General features: G+C 38.9%; 1 protein-coding gene across 1 annotated transcript in view; it reads right to left on the minus strand.

The window, feature by feature from the left end:
* Nucleotides 1-17,928, minus strand: part of PTPRT (protein tyrosine phosphatase receptor type T) — a 1,166,895-nt gene that overhangs the window by 258,927 nt on the left and 890,040 nt on the right. Inside the window, exon 12 of the mRNA XM_042230145.2 lies at nt 285-558. Coding sequence (XP_042086079.1) covers nt 285-558 — 274 coding nt within the window. The remainder of the gene's footprint in view (nt 1-284; nt 559-17,928) is intronic.

The raw sequence follows: 17,928 nt of genomic DNA on the forward strand, positions 1-17,928 counted from the left end.
GAACATTTTCTGTAAAGGGTCACAGAGTAAATACTTCAGGTGGCTAAGTAATCTCTGTTGCAACTACTCAAGTGTACTGCGGTAGTATCAGAGCAGCCATACACTATGAAAATGAACAGGCATCACTGTGTTAAAAAAATAACCCCCTCCGCCCAACAAAAGGCTGATCTGGATGCTTTGGTCCATGGGCCTTAACATGTCAACCTCTCTCTAAAGCGATGCTGCCTTCTCATTTAAGAATGGGAAAACAAGGCAAGAAATGGCCTCCATTTGGCCATACTCACTCCGTTTGCTTTGCTGAGGGCCTGGAAGTAGATGCTGTAGCTTTTCAGAGGGGAAAGAGGAGGGTTCCAGTAGCCATTGTATGTCTTGTTGTCACCCACTGTAAATGGCTGGGTGACAGGCAGGTTGGCAGGCTTCAATTCGGCAGCAAAGTAGTGTAGAGAGTCAAGGCTGGAGGCGTTCCTGTAGCTCACGGGCACTGAAAAGCACTCGATGATGTCAGCTGCCCTCCGTGACTTCTGAAGTCGCTCCTCCTTGACAACCAGCTGATAAACACTGAGTAGGAAAGAGGAGAGGCAGATAAGCAACTCTCTGGAGGGATGAATCTGTTATTTACCACCATCACTTCTATGACTGAAACCTCCCTCCAGAGTTTCAGACTTCTAGACCCGCTGCTTTGCAGAAATAGGTCTCCATTTAGATGTTCCAAAGGGCTGGTTCACACTAGGTATGCCCAAAATGCAACTCAGTTTCAACCCCTACAAACCTGCATATTCCTCCTCCTCCATTTCTTTTCTTAGTGAGGGGAGCACTGTTCATCAGGTAGCTAGATCTTGACTCTGGGGGCTCATCCTCATTTCCTGCCTCCTTGGTTTTCACTCTGCTCCTCTAATCAGCAAGCTCTGTTGACTTGACATCAGCAGTTTGCACCTGCCCTTCCCCTTTGTTCTCCTCCCATTATATTGTAGAGGTGGGGCACTTCCCCATCTCTTAGCTGAACATAGCAGGTCTCTTTGCCTCTAATTTATGTGATCAACTCACCAGTCAATCCGCTGACCTCCCTAAACATAAACAGTGTCACTCTTGAAGCACTTTCACAGGCTCTCCATTATCCGAACGATACAATCTAGATTCCTCATCCTGGCACTTGGGGGCACTTTGTGTCTGGTTTGTAAACTACTTCTCAAAGAGTCTTATGGTAGGTAGGCCCCTGACTGCAGCTGCTCCAGAATCCCTGCTACTGCACAAACATCCTTTGGATCCTATCCCATGCCATCACCAACTGGTGCTTCCTCCACCTGCAGTGCCCTCTCATTCTACCCACTTGTGCCTGTGGAAGTCTTTCTCTAAAAGCTGAGCCTATCTCTCATCTCCTCCATGCAGCAGGTCGAGATCTTCCAAATGTGAATGACTTCTCCCCTATTCAACTCTCCTACCACTGATTAATGGCTGTCTGCCTGGGACAGCAATAATGTGAGCTTGGAGCTGCTGTTTCTCTGGCTGGACAGTGACCTTTAAGACAGTGGCAGTTGTGGCTTACTTATCTCTGCTTCACTCTCTCTCTGTCCACACACTGCTCAGCAGATTGCCTGATACCTGTGTGCTGATCAGTGAATATTTGTTCAAGTGGACCAAACTGAACTAAATTGAAAAGAAGCCCGAAACCCAATCTGACGGAATGTAGAAAACCAATTCAAGAGGAAGTGATTCCTCTAAGCTCCTGTCTAGTGATCGTGCACATTTCCTTCAACTTAGAAGGATGTAAGAAGCTGTTAATGTGTGAAGAGAGATGCCCAAGTCTTTATTAAACACCAACTGTCAGCCAAATGTGTAGGCTAAGGAGAGAGGCAAATCATCTCTCCAGGGGTCAGTCAGCAACCCCACTGCCCCTTCCTCTCCACCAATCTGATTACTGAGGACTCACTTGTCAATTCAACCAAACTCAGCAGCCAGACTAGAGACAAGGGTGCTGAGGTTGCGAGGCAGAGTGCCCCATGAGTGTCAAACTGCAGCAAGAGTAGAGACCCAGACTCTCAATGCATAGTTCAGTATCCTTTCCTTTTCTCTATTTTCCTTCCTACTCCATAAGCCAACAAAATGAACAGAGGGCCTTGCAAGCATTTTGTGTGTTTGTTTTGCTCGGCAGCTGAAGTTGCACCACTCCATCCCACCCAGCCTCGTCTGAAATCACAAAGGCTAGCAAAGGATATTTTTTGGGGGGGTTAAACCGTGTTGTCAACATAAGGTTTCCATACAATTGGGATTAATGTGCCAGAGCACAGCCAGCAACTCCCTGAGGCCCACTGTGTCTGCAGCTTGTCCATCCAGAGGCAAATGTGCAATTGCAGCCGGAAAGCTGTAAACTATTTTGTCATATAAATCTTTCTGCCAGGAATCTAGCCTCTCTGAAAGATCTGGGAGCTCTGATTAAGGAGGAGGAAGGGAAGAAATGATCACGCGATCTGGGCAATCTTCCTTCCCCTGACACACATGCTTTAAAGGAAGAGGTCGGGAAAAGAATCAAGAGAGTGGGCATTATTTGTGTTTCTGTGCTAACTTCACTCTCATCGTCATTCTCTTGAAAACGTATTTACTGAAGCTCTTTTCAACATGCTGGGGATGATTAAATCACACCTAAATGAGAACACCTCCCACAATCATATCTCTAGGGCTGGAATAAACTATCCAGGATTGTTTGTAAAGAGAAAGGATTTTATTTTTTAAGTAGAAAATCCCGGGGAGTATGACAGAATAACATATTCTTCCTATTCTATGTTCACCTCACAACATTTACTTACGTTTCCCCTCCTGCGACATCACCTTCTCTATTTCTCTCAATGAGAAGGTAGACATTGATGATCATATTTTCTTCATAATTTTTCCTAAGGGCCTCTTTTTACAGGACCTGAAACCTGGGCTGTAGCTTCATCTCAATGCATAAGGCCAAGGCTCATCTGCACCTCTTTTCATCTCCTCACCTTTAATGTCCATCATTCATCCTCTTTCTAATATGACTGACAACCCACACCCCTCTCCTTCCTTGACTTTTCAGACCCAGGCTCGCCGGAAACTTCTGTATCTTAGTTTCAATGTCTCCTGAGACAAGACACCTCTACTCTGGTCCCAGATCCAGGACCCCAGCTCTTGGAGGACAGTTGTCTTAGATGCCTTTAAAAGCAAAACCTGTAGGCACCTCTGCAAGCTTCAGAGAACCATGCCACTGGACCCCAATGCCTCTTCTGCTGTTCAGACTGATAGGTTAGATGATGACTCATGCTTCTCTGACCACTCGCCACTGAGGGGTACCAACATCCTTTCAGACCATGACTCCATCACAGACATATCCTGTGATGCCCTTTCTCTACCCAGGGAAGAGGCTTCTAGTCAGAGGTTGAATCCATCCATGGTAAGTTGATTTCTGACAAAAATTCCAAGACAATTTGACAACAGAGGGATAATCTTTTAAGCAAATGATGCTAGGTCAACTGACTATCCACACGCAAGACTCTATAATTAAATTCACATTAGACATTTCTCTGAACAGCAGTAATTAACACAACATAATAATCTATACAGTAAAAAAAAACCTTGTTCACAAAAAATAAAAATAAAAAAATAAGTTCACATTATACACAAAGACAGAAAGAACACATCATAACCCTAACTGTAAAAGCTAAAGTTATAAATTCTCTAGGAGAAAACATAGGAGAAAATTTTCATGTCCTTGGATTATGGAAAGGGTGTGTGAGTACAACACCAAAAGTATGATCTGCTAATGAAGGGAGGGAAAGATCAATTGGATATCATCAGAGGTGCACGGGGATGATCCAGAGAGATGATATGGGGTAGGAGGTGGGAGGGGGGTTCAGGATTGGGAACTCATGTACACCCGTGGCTGATTCATGTCAATGTATGGCAAAACCAATACAGTACTGTAAAGCAAAATAAAGTAAAAATTAAAATTAAAAAAATAAAAATAAAAATAAAATGTGCTGATAAAACAAAACAAAACAAGACAAAATTGGTTTCAGAAGGTGCTATTCAACAAATGAAAAGACAAGCTACACATTGAGAGAAAATATTTGTAAACTGTATGTATGATGCTCTCATCCAACATACATAATGATCCATTAATAGTGAATAATAAAAACACAAATTACCCAAATTAAAAGTTGGCAAAATATTTGACTAGACATTTCGCTAAAGAGAAAATACAAGTAGTTTATAAACTCATGGAAAAGATGGTCAATTTAAAGAGCTGTGACCAAAATGGTGGAGCAGGAAGACCCAGAGCTAAAGCTCCTCCCATGGGTATGCCAAAATTACTACTACTTATAGAGTGGCTATTGATGAAAATGACCTGAAGACTAGCAGAAAATATTTTCCAAAACTGAAGATATAAAAAAGAAACCAAATTTATATGTGGAATCTAGAAAGCAAACCATTCAATATTACAGTAATATCAGAGTAATCCAAGTCTATGCCCCAACCACTAATTCTGAAGAAGCTGAAGTTGAACAGTACTATGAAGACCTACAAGACCTTCTAGAACTAACACCAAAAAAAGATATCCTTTTTATCATAGAAAACTGGAATGCAAAAGTAGGAAGTCAAGAGATACCTAGATACCTGGAATAACAGGCAAATTTGGCCTTGGCGTACAATATGAAGCAGGGCTAAGGTTAACAGAGTTTTGCCAAGAAAACACACTGGTCATAGCAAACACCCTCTTCCAACAACACAGGAGACAATGACTCTACACATACAGGTGGTTGACACCGAGATCAGACTAATTATATTCTTTGCGCCAAAGATGGAGACGCTATATACAATCAGCAAAAACAAGACTGTGGCTCAGATCATTAACTCCTTACTGCAAAATTCAGACCTAAGTTGAAGAAAGTAGGGACAACCACTAGACCATTCAAGTATGACCTAAATCAAATCCCTTATGATTATACAGTGGAAGTGAGAAATAGATTTAAGGGACTATATCTGATAGACAGAGTGCCTGAAGAACTATGGACGGAGGTTCGTGACACTGTACAGGAGACAGGGATCAAAACCATCCCCAAGAAAAGAAATGGAAAAACACAAAATTGTTGTCTGAGAAGGCCTTACAAACAGTTGAGGGAAAAAAAAAAAAAGAGAGAAGTGAAAGGCAAAGGAGAAAAGGAAAGATATAACCATCTGAATGCAGAGTTCCAAAGAATAGCAAGGAGAGATAAGAAAGCCTTCCTCAGTGATCAATGCAAAGCAATAGAGGGAAACAATACAATGAGGAAGACTAGAGATCTCTTCAAGAAAATTAGAGATACCAAGGGAACATTTCATACAAAGATGGGCACAATAAAGGGCAGAAATTGTATTAACTGAACAGAAGCAGAAGATACTAAGAAGAGATGGCAAGAATACACAGAAGAACTATACAAAAAAGATCTTAATGACCCAATAATCATGATGGTGTAAGCACTCACCTAGAGCCAGACATCCTGGAATCCAAAGTCAAGTGGGCCTTAGAAAGTTATCACTATGAACAAAGCTAGTGGAGGTGATGGAATTCCAGCTGAGCTATTTCAAATCCTAAAAGGTGATGCTGTGAAAGTGCTGCACTCAATATACCAGCCAATTTGGAAAACTTAGCAGGGGCCACAGGGCTGAAAAAGGTCATTCCAGTCCCAAAGAAAGGCAATGCCAAATTGTACCCATTTCACACATTAGCAAAGCAATGCCTAAAATTCTCCAAGCTAGGCTTCAATAGTGCATGAACTGAGAACCCAGATGTTCAAGCTGGATTTAGAACAGACAGAGGAACCAGAGATCAAATTTGAACATCCACTGGATCACAGAAAAAGCAAGAGAATTCCAGGAAAACATCTAGTTCTAATTCATGGACTATGCTAATGCCTTTGACTGTGTGGATCACAACAAACTGTGGAAAATTCTTCAAGGAATGGGAATACCAGACCACCTTACCTGCCTCCTGAGAAATCTGTATGCAGGTCAAGAAGCAACAGTTAGAACCGGACATGGAACAACAGACTGGTTCAGAATTGGGAAAGGAGTAGGTCAAGGCTATATATTGTCACCATGCTTATTTAACTTATATGCAGAGTACATCATGAGAAATGCAAGACTGGATGAAGCACAAGCTGGAATCACGATTGCTGGGAGAAATATCAATAACCTCAGATATGCAGATGACACCACCCTTATGGCAGAAAGTGAAGAGAAACTGACGAGCTCTTTATGAAAGTGAAAGAGGAGCATGAAAAAGCTGGCTTAAAACTCAACATGCAGAAAACTAAGATCATGGCATCTGGTCCCATCACTTCATGGCACATAGATGGGGAAACAATGGTAACAGTGAGAGACTATTTTTGGGGCCTCTAAAAATCACTGCAGATGGTGACTGCAGCCATGAAATTAAAAGACACCTGCTTCCTGGAAGAAAAGCTATGACGAGCCTAGACAACATACTAAAAAGCAGAGACATTACTTTGCTGACAAAGGTCCATCTAGTCAAAGCTATGGTTTTTCCTGTGGTCATGTATGGATGTGAGAGTTGGACTATAAAGAAAACTGAGCATTGAAGAATTGATGCTTTTGAACTGTGGTGTTGCAGAAGACTCTTAAGAGTCCCTTGGAATGCAAGGAGATCCAATCAGTCCATCCTAAAGGAGATCAGTCTGAATATTCACTGGAAGGACTGATGCTGAAGCTGAAACTTCAATACTTTTGCCACCTGATGCGAAGAGCTGACTCACTGGAAAAGACCGTGAGGCTGGGAAAGACAGAAGGCAGGAGGAGAAGGGGACGACAGAGGATGAGATGGTTGGATGGCATCACTGACTCGATGGACATGAGTATGAGCAAGTTCCGGGAGTTGGAGATGGTCAGAGAAGCCTGGCATGCTGCATCTATGGGGTCACAAAGAGTAGGGCACAACTGAGAGACTGAACTGAGAATGTAATACAAACAAATGCGACACATGCAAAACTGAAACGATTCACACAGTAAATAAACTAGTGCTTACCAAAGCAGAGAGGTAAGACGGGGCGGGGGGGGGGGGGCAGGAAATTAGGGCTACGGGATTAAGAGATACGAACTACTATGCATAAAATAGACAAACAATACAGTTTGTATATTTTATAAACAGATAAACTGTATTGTACAGGGGATTATAGCCATTATCTTATAATAACTTTTAATGGAGTACAGTCTGTAAAAATACTGACTATGCTGTATACCTAAAACTAATATAATATTGTAACTCAACTATACTTCATTAAAAATAAAAACAATAAAAACATAGAAACACAAAAGAAAAAAACAGCAATTAACCATAACAGAATGGCTATCAGTAAAAAGGCAGATAATTGCAAGTGTTGGCAAAGGTACTGGAAAACTGGAACTTTCATACATTGCTATGTGAAAGTCAAATGGTGCAGACACTATGGAAAGCAGTTGGGAAGTTCCTTAAAAAGGTAGACATAGGGCTACCATTCACCAAGCTATTCGATTTCTGGATCTCAATCTAAGTGTGTGTATATAAAAATATATACAAATATCAACAGCACTATTCATAATAGCAAAAAATTTAAAAAATATAAACAATAAATAATATGTGATATATTCATCTAATGAAATATTATTCAACAATAAAAGAAACAATTTACTGATATACTCTACAATATGGCTGAAGGTCAAAAATGTTATGCTAAATGAGAGAAGCCAGACGAAAAGGACTATATTATATGACTCTATTCATATGAAATGTCAAGAAAATGCAAATTTATAGAGCCATTACTCAGATTAGTATTTGCGTGGCACTGGAGGTGTGAACAGGAATCAACCGCACTTGGGCACAGGGTATTTTATGGTATGATAAAAATGTTCTTCAGTGAGACTGTGGTGATGGTTGTACAACCCTACAAATTTACTGAAAATCATTGAATTGCACGCTTAAAAATGAATGAATTTTATGCTATGAAAATTATACCTCAATAAAGCTGTTAAAGAAATGAGGGAAATGGACTGAATAATCTTGGATGTCTTTCCACCTTCAAAAGAGTCTGTGCTTTAGCATTCAAGTATGCACACATTTTAATACAAAAATGCGATGATAAACCTTTGCTGTTATTGTACAAGATGGGCTAAGAAACAAGTATGAGCTTTGTAATCCCCATAGAATCTAGCTTTCCAATTACATTCCCCACATTAAGGTCACTCAGAACTATGAAACTGAAATTTACAAGGATGTGTCTTAGTTAGCCAACCTTTACTTCAAGACTCTGGGAATATATTTTTGTTCACGATTTGCTTAGTCACAACAGCCATCAGAGAAAGCAAAGAAATGGGGAGAGGAATACATTTTTAGTGTCAGAGTGTGTGTGTGTGTGCATCTCTCCCTGACTTCTGACATCCGTGTGATCTACTGCCCACTCTGCCTTGCATGTATTTATTCATTATGCATCAGATATTTATTGCATGACTACAGTGTGGCAGGTCAAAAGTTGAATGCAACATGGCCCCTGGGCACTGGGAGCTCAGGACTGAGATGGGGAGACATATTTACTGTTCAGTACAATTCAGTGAGGGGAGGACAGAAGGAGGAACTTGGTCAGGGAAGGATTCTGAGAAGAGGGGTGCTTGTAGGATAGTGGTAAGGCTTAAAGGAGATAATGTGTCTGCAGAGTTCTTTCTAAGAGTAAAGTGCTGTTTATAAAAGTTGGCTAGAGCCAACTGAACTGCAGCATGCATTATTATTACAGTGTTATCAAACTAGACCACAAAGATTTGCCTGGTTTTTCATTTGGACTCATGTCCTGTGACTGAATTGCACTTAATAAATTTAACAAAAGTGGATTTTGAGCAGAAATTTAGAGGACTTAATATTGGGTTGACCAAAAAGTTCATTCAAGTTTTTCTATAAGAGGTAATGCAAAACCTTAAATGAATTTTCTGGCCAACCCATCATGCTGTGTAAAGGGGCCATAACAATTCAACTGAAGAGTTCACATTAAGTTTTAATTATTATCAAATGAAACCAAAAGAAATCTTAAAATAAGAAACCAGACACCCTTCTGATGATGGCCAGAGTGACATGCCATATCTTCTTCTCTAATATTTAAAAGTATAACTAGCTTTAACTGAGCATGTACTTACTAGGGTGGAGAAACATTCAACATCAAAATGCAGAAGACCTGGCCCAAACATATTTTCTGTTAATCATCAGTCCTCTCTCATTCGCAGTATGACACGTAAGCACCTACCATGGTCCTCACTGCAATACATATCTAGAATTTGACCCCTTCCATAATCTCCAAGTTATCACCCTACCAAGCCCCCATGATCTCTTGACTGGATTACTACCATAGATTCCCAACTGGTCTTCCTGATCCTAATCTTGCCTCCAGCAACCTCAGAATAGTGGCTGCAGTGACCCTTTAAAATCATGACCAGGTCATGACACTCCTGTGCTCAAAGGCTCACTCACCTTGAGTGAGTGCTAATGCCTCAGTCGCATGAGCTCTTTGCAACCCCATGAACTGTAGCCCTCCAGGCTCCTCTATCCGTGGAATCCTCCAGGCAAGAATACTGGAGTGGGTAGCCATTCCCTTTCCAAGGGATCTTCCTAACCCAGGAATCAAATCCAGGTCTCCTGCATTGCAGGCGGATTCTTTACCATCTGAGCCACCAGGGAAGCCTTACTTAGAGGAAAAGGCAATATCTTTATAATGTCTCCAAGGCCCTGTTATGAGATGTCTTTGCTATTCTTTGAACACCCTCTAGGCATGTTCTCATCTCAAGGCCTTCGATTTGCTACCCTTGATGCCCGAAACGCTCTTCCCTCAGATATATGCAACCCTTGGAAGGTTTGCTTCTTCACTTCTGCCAGTGAAATCATACATGATCACCATATTTAAAATAGCAACCCTGGATTTCCCAGATGGTCTGGTGGCTAAGACTCTATGCTTCCAGCACAGGAAGCCTGGGTTCTATCCCTGGTCTGGGAGCTAGATCCCACATGCCACAACTGAAGATCTCATGTGCTGCAACTAAGACTTGGCACAGTCAAATAAATAAATATAAAAAATAAAATAGCAACCCCAACCACATTATATCTTATTAAACTTCCCTGCTTAATTTTTCTCGGTGTCATTTATAATCATCATGCCTGCTCTTTGTGTCTGTGTATGCATCTAGTGGGTTAAGTCATTTAAAGAAAGGACTATAAGCACTGCAAATGTCAACCTTCCTTGAGCAAAAAGCAACTGGATAGATATGGGGCCAGTTAGCTGATATTTAGATAGATGGCCATGCTTTAGTGACCTTTATTGCACTAAAAAAGCAAGGGCGAGGTTTCAGTTCTAGCTTTACCACTCACTAGCTCTGTCTGACATGCCGAGCAAATCATGTCACCTCTAGGACTTGTATCTAAAATGGGGTAATTCTGGCCAATGCAATAAGACACCCAACAGAAGAGATGTACATTTTAGAGAGGAAAGCAATTTATCATCACTTGTAGATAATATGACTGTGAGCTAATATATTGAAGAGAATCAAGTGGAAGACTTTTAAAATTAATAAAAGAATTCAGTAAAGTGGTTTGAGAGAAGATAGAGATAAATAAACTGTACACCATGAAAAACAAGCTGGAAGACTTAAGGGAAAAAAACCCTTTCAGAAGCGCTTTATAAAACAGCTAAGGATAATACAAATAATGGTTGACTCATGTTGATGTATGACAGAAATCAAGCCAATACTGTAAACCAATCAATCAATTAAAAATAAATAAAATATTAAAAAAGAAAGAAAGAAATATACAGACCTGACAAGGGAAGGGGGAAAAAAAAAAACAAACAAAACCTCTACCAAGTGATATAAAAGACTATCTCTAGTCTCCAGCACAGGGCTTGGCAGAGTGGGTGTTAAATTATTGTGCAGAACTAAAGATGAATGAATGGACAGAAATGCTTAAGTCCTGGATAAAAGTACCACATATTGTTAAGAGTCAATTATTGCCCAATTGATATTTTCTTTCTTTGGGAAAAAGTAAATAGTATAAAATATGAGGTCAGTTAGGTGACAATTCGAAGCCCTGAAGATATAGATCACCTCAATTTTGAAATCTTATCCCAGTATCAATGGGATTATTTTGGTTTCTTTGTTTAAAATAGGAAATATAGTCAAGAACCCATTTTTAAACAAAGGAATATTAGTGAAAAGTCACTACTAGATAATAACCCATATTATGGGCATTATTTGATAACTATTTAATTATCAAAATAATTAATAATGGGTACTGGAGTATGATCAAAAGAAAGTGGAAGAGGGGTGTATGTATGTGTGAATTTTATTTATAGAAACAGAAGCAATGCAAGTCAATGGGAAAGAGAAAATTTAATCAATAAACAGTGTTGAGAAAATTCCATAATTATGAGAAAAAAACTCCATATTTAAGGCTTCATCATACATGAAAAACTACATCATATTTGAATGGTTCAAAATTTGTTTACTTAAAAATTTCAGGATGGCCATGGGAGTCCAGTGCAATGTGTGATTCTCGACTGGATACCGGACTTTCAGTTTCCTGAGGGTGACGACTCTACTGTGGGTATGGAGAAGAATGACTTTTTCTGAGGATATACAAACTAGAGCCTTTGAAGAGTCATGATTACTAGAGCTAACCGAGCAAGGCTTTGAAGGGATCAGAAAAAGAGACACAAAGTAAACCGACAAAATGTTCACAACTGGTGAGTCTGGGGGAAGGATACCGGGATGTTTATTGTGCCATGCTTGTAACAGTCTGGAGATTTGAAAAGAAAAAAACAATCTTGAGTTGAAAAAATCTTTTTAAGCCTAACAATAGAACAATTCACAAAAGAGAAAAAGAAAAAGCTCTGTATGTGTACATTTGAAATGAACAACTATATGAATAAAAAATAAAAAACCAGGAATTCTACTTTCAGAAAATATGATAGAGGAGGAAATAATATTTTATACTTAAGTAATCAGTATTTGGGACAGAATATCAAAATGATGAGGAGCATTCACAAAAATCCAAAAATTCTCTGTATATGAAAAGGGACACACTGTTATTACCTCTGTATGAGATAGACCCAGATATTATTAAACCAAAATTCTAAACAAATAAAAACTTCCAACTGGGGAAAATAAGAACTTTCCTAAGTAACTCTCATATCAAATAGGAAATCAAAACCACAATTTCATACTCTTTAGAACTATTACAATGAGAACAATGATGTTTAATGCTTATGGGATAGGACAAACCTGTTTTGAGAATCTGAAAAGCCTTTGTTATTAAACAAAAAAGAATGACAATAAATTAATTAAGCATTCCATAAAAAGAAAATTAGAATAAACAACACTGGAGCCAGATGGCTTTTCCAAAGATTTCTTTCAATCTTTCAACAACTGATAATTCCCATGTTATATAAGCAATTACATAAGACAGAAAAAGAGGGGTAACATCTCAAATTGTTGCAAATTATTCCTCTAATATGCTATTAAATTCGTTTCCTCATAAGCAGATAATCTACTTCAGGTATACAAGATAGATTAGTAATAAAAAAAAAATCCAGGAAAATAACACATAAATAAAGTCAAACAGAAAACCAAAATGATCACATGAATAGATGGCGAAAAGGCATTTGATAAAGTTTAACATCCCTTTCTGATTTAAATAGGCACAAAGACAACCGGTGAAACAGAGATATTTTTATTATGATGTTTAAAAATATCTGCTTCAAACCTACCACTAACATCACACAAAGGGAAAATTTACTGGAGGGTAAGTCTTGGAGATTGCAGTAACACAGACAGGTCAACTATTGGCAGCATTTGGCAACAATGCCCCCAATGCAACACAACATAAAACCAAAATAAGAGCTACTACAACCAGGAAAGAAGGACATAAAATTATTTACAGATGATGTGATTATTAGACTGGTGAACCAGATACTAAAATTTAATTAAAGAAACTCACAAGTGGTTTCAGCAACAAAATGGATATTACATGTACACACACACACACACACACAAGGTTCTCCTGCTGCTGCTGCTGCTAAGTCGCTTCAGTCGTGTCCGACTCTGTGCGACCCCATAGACAGCAGCCCACCAGGCTCCCCCATCCATGGGATTCTCTAGGCAAGAATACTGGAGTGGGTTGCCATTTCCTTCTCCAATGCATGAAAGTGAAAAGTCAGAGTGAAGTCGCTCAGGTGTGTCCGACTCTTAGCGACCCCATGGACTGCAGCCTACCAGGCTCCTCCATCCATGGCATTTTCCAGGCAAGAGTACTGGAGTGGGGTGCCATTGCCTTCTTCAAGGTTCCCCTAAATACCAGCAAAACCCAGTTAGCAAACAAACATAATGGTGGAAAGACAGCAGAAAATACCACAATTTTAACAAAGTAGCTCCAGATGTCATCTACATGGAGGGACGATGCAGATTTCCTGAGAAACAGTGACGCCTGGGAGTGGAAAGAGGCCTGCCCTCTTTCAGTGTGGAAAAGCTCATGCTCATGTAACCATTTCAGATTAAGTAATGAGAGTTTTGAGTCAATTAAAACTAAATTCTATTGCGGATTATTTAGGGAACAAAGTGACAAAATTATTTTATACTTCACAGAGAAACAGAAGAGAGTGAAAATAGGTAAGAACACTTGGAACAACAAGGATCATTAGCAGGACCAGATATTAAAATGTCTTGTAAAACTGTAACTTAAATGGGTGGTGCAGATGCAGTGATCAACAGAGAGACACCTAATGGAGCCGTGAAGGAAAACCAATAATATAGTGCATGTGTGCTAACATGCTTCAGTTGTGTCCTCCTCTTTGCTAGTCCCATGGACTCTAGCCTGCTAGGCTCCTCTGTCCATGGGATTCTCCAGGTAAGAATACTGGAGTGGGTTGCCATGCCCTCCTCTAGGGGATCTTCCCAACCCAGGGATTGAGCCAGCATATCTTACGTCTCTTGCATTGGCAGGCGGGTTCTTTACTACCAATGTCACCTGGGAAGCACAAGAATATAGTGGGATATCCACAAACACACAAACACACCCAGGCAGAATCACAAGTCAGCAGTACAGTAAGAAGTATTCAAGAAATGTGGGGCGAATCTTCTAATAATTTAGAGAAATAAAATAATAGGTACCTAATAAACATCATTATTATGTTAAAATGATAAGTTACTATGATATGAGGCAAAAGTGGAATGCAACTTTGTAAGGGAGGCTCAAATCTATGTTCCACTTAATTTGGTACCCCAAATATTAATATTTTATGATGGATCACAATCACATTTTCCTTTAATTTTTTCCATATAATTTCTATAAGCTTATATTATTTTTGTGACAAATCTAAATTAAACTTTATTTAAATAAAATGGCAGGGCTTCCTTGGTAGTCCAGTGGTCAAGAATCTGCCTGCCAATGCAGGGGACAGGGGTTGCACCCCTGCTTTGGGAAGACCCCATATGGTATACAAGGCACTGGAGCCCAGGTACAACTCTTGAGTCCATGCCCTAGAGCCCATGGGCCACAACTGCTGAGCCCATGCACCCTAAAGCCTGTGCTCACAAGAACAGGCACCACAATGAGAAGCCCAAGTAACACAGCTAGAGAGTAGCCCCTGCTCTCTGCAACCAGAGAAGGCCCAAGCCCAGCAGCAAAGACCCAGTGTCACCAAAAATAAAATAAATAAATAAAATGATAAAGTTATACTTACATTCACTACCTCACTACTGTGATGAGGATCAAAGATAATTAGGAACATGAAAGAACTTTGAAAATAATTGTTTAATATATTACCACTAGTTGCAGCATATTTTTCCACTGGGGGAAAAAAAATAAAGCTTTATTCCTCTGAAAAACAAAACAAAAAGCCACAGAAAGGAAGCTAATAATTACTGATGTATACTATGAATTGGGCGAAAATCCTCTTTATTCCCTGTAGTGCTCATAGCAATCCTAAGGCATGAAATTGTTAACGGAATTAATTAATTCAGGAATTGTTAAACAATTCATGAAATTATTTAATGAAATTGTATCATATTTTTAATTGACAAATGGGTTTTGCTCCCGGGTGACACGGCATGATCCATGCCTAACACACTTCTACCTTGCTGAGGAATGTGACTTTCGAATTTTTAATAAACATACTCCACCCCTACCTAACTTCAGAAGTGTTATTTTCCAGGTTCACGTTGAAAAGTATCATTTTAATCAATCAAATATACAGTAATATATAAAGAAAAACTTAACAATCACCACTGACCAACTAGCTTTAATAGCTAATACTAATGGCTCACTTAAACGAAAACTGTAAGCAGACTTAACTAGTAGTGTTTAGACAAACAACTGCTAGCAGAAGCAGAATGCTGTAAGGTCTTGTTACTTACTGGCCCATGAACTAGTGGTATCCTCATCACCCAGGAATGTGTTAGCTCTGCAGAATCTCAGGCCCCAAGCCAAATCAGCTTTCCTGGTGGTTCAGATGGTAAAGAATCTGACTGCAATGCAGGAGTCCCAGGTTTGATCCTTGGGTTTGGAAGAACCCCCTGGAAAACGGACTTCAGTTTCCTTGCCTGGGAAATCCCAAGGATGGAGGAGTCTGGTGGGTTAGTCCATGGGACTGCATAGAGTTGGACATGACCAAGCAACTAAGCATGCATGCCAGAGCTACTGAACCAGAATTTTCATTTTAAAAGATTTAGGTTACTATATTTACATATTAAATTTTGAAAATCCATAAAGTGAAATAAAAGACTTTGGGGAACTGAAAAATCTTCCTTTTTTATTTTGTTCTGTTTTTTTTTAATAAACATTCTGAAGCTTTTTATTTCCCCACTGGAAAGTCAGGCAGTTTTCCTCACCCCAGGCTTCCCAATACTTTCTTCTTCCTCAGATGTCCTGGGAAGCAACCCCTTTACCCTCCTGCCAAGTTCTCAGCTGAAATGTCATTGTTGTTTTCCAGAGTTGCTTTATGTTGTGAAAGGAGTAAAGGGAAAAAAAAAAAACTTAAGTTGAACAAGGCTAGCTTCCACAGGGAGTCGGTCTCCAAACTTCGCGACTAAAACCCACAGTGATGCTTTCACAGAGGAAGATGCAACAGAGGCTGTTTTTAAAAGAGTAATCAATAGGGTGCCTTGGATGTCTCTGCTTGCAATAAAGACATTTGCTTAAGGAAAAGCAACTGACGAGAATCCTCCAAGCACTTTTCTATAAGACCATCTGAAATCAATTATCCTCAAAGAAGCCCTTCTAAGCTCTAAAAAGGTAAATAGAATGATTATTAATTAGCCATTAAGTTTATCATAATAACTGGCATAGGATAGGGGATAGGGCAAATAAATGCTAGAGAAGAATTATAATACCAATTAAAGGCTTTTTCCTATAAGAAAATGTAACCCATTGATGAGGCTATTTGCAGGAATACAGTGACCTGAAAATCACCTATGTGCAGAGAACTGTAGGGGCCAGGTCTCCAACTAACAACAGAACCACCTGTGAATTCCAGAGTCCTACACATAATTTTTCCATGTAGGACTTGGAAATATGAACTTTGCACAAACTTGCTAGATATTCTTACATACAACACATTTCAGAGACCCTCCTGTGGAAGCCTAGCCCTGAATTTGTGATGTGAGGTAAAGAGATCCTTGTATACAATACTTTCATCTAATTCAGCAGTTTTCAAAGTGTGGTCTGTGACTCTCTCTACTATTATCTTTTTAAAATTATATGTTTAAAATGTAGCTTTAATTTCTAATAGAGCATGTTAATATTGATAAAGCCCAAATGAACAAAGGCTTAAGTCCCTAAGATCCTTTCAGTGATGTGGCAATATCGAAATGATTTGAACAGTATATGATTTTATTTGCCTTTTCTCCTCTGCTGATACTTGCAAATCCAATAGTGGGTGCCTTCACATGAATCAGGCGGCGGCACCAGACTGCCTTGTCACTGTGTTCTTCACCAACAAGTAAAAATTTGCTCTAAAAAAACAAAAATGCCAGTTTTACCTAAAAACATCCTGGATGCAGCAGGAAAAATGTTCATTTCTAGGCTTGAGTACATGGCTTTTTAATATTCTTGTGACACAATAGGAAGTAAGCCTAAATCATGTCATCTGTTTACTGAAGTGTAGTGGTTGCTTAAGGAAAACCCATTTCTGTGACTGTTTGAGTTACATGCTAAACTAGCCTTATTTTTAATGAAGCACCTTTTTTTTTTTCATTGTTGTTTCTTAAAAGAATGACTAAAATATTGTGGTTTCTCACATTTGGATATTTGATAAATATCTTCTCCAAAATAAATGAAGTTTATGTGTCACTTTAAGGGAAACCGATGGTATTTGTTTATAACTGAGCTATAGCTGAAAATAATCATTTGGAAAACTTGTTATCTGTTACTGTGAATTTGGCAGATTCCCAATACTTAAAAACTTTACTGATGAGATTTGGTGGTGATATTAGCAAATAAAATGCTTTGATATTAGATAAAGAAATGTGGCAACATTTAGAAGATTTTTATAATTCAGAGAATTTTTTTAGCTGACCAACGCATAAAATTACAAAATAAGGACTAAACATCAAGAATAAAGACAAAGATAAAATATCCATTCAATCGGAAACATAAACTGATAAATAATTGATATGAGAATCTAGTTATCTTCTATAAGCCAGTGTTAAAAGTATAAAATCTACTTATCTTCTACAAGTTGGTCTTAAAAATACTAAAAAATACCGGCAAAAATGTGGAAAAAAACACACCTCTTCTAATTTGTTTTAAAAATATGGATACATTATTTATATTAATATGTAATGAGTTTAATACTATTTTAAAAAGTATGATATGTTTAAAATGTAACTTTTATTTCTAATAGAGCACACTGATAT

Source organism: Ovis aries, chromosome 13 (genome assembly GCF_016772045.2).
Source record: "Ovis aries strain OAR_USU_Benz2616 breed Rambouillet chromosome 13, ARS-UI_Ramb_v3.0, whole genome shotgun sequence".
Lineage (NCBI taxonomy): Eukaryota > Metazoa > Chordata > Mammalia > Artiodactyla > Bovidae > Ovis > Ovis aries.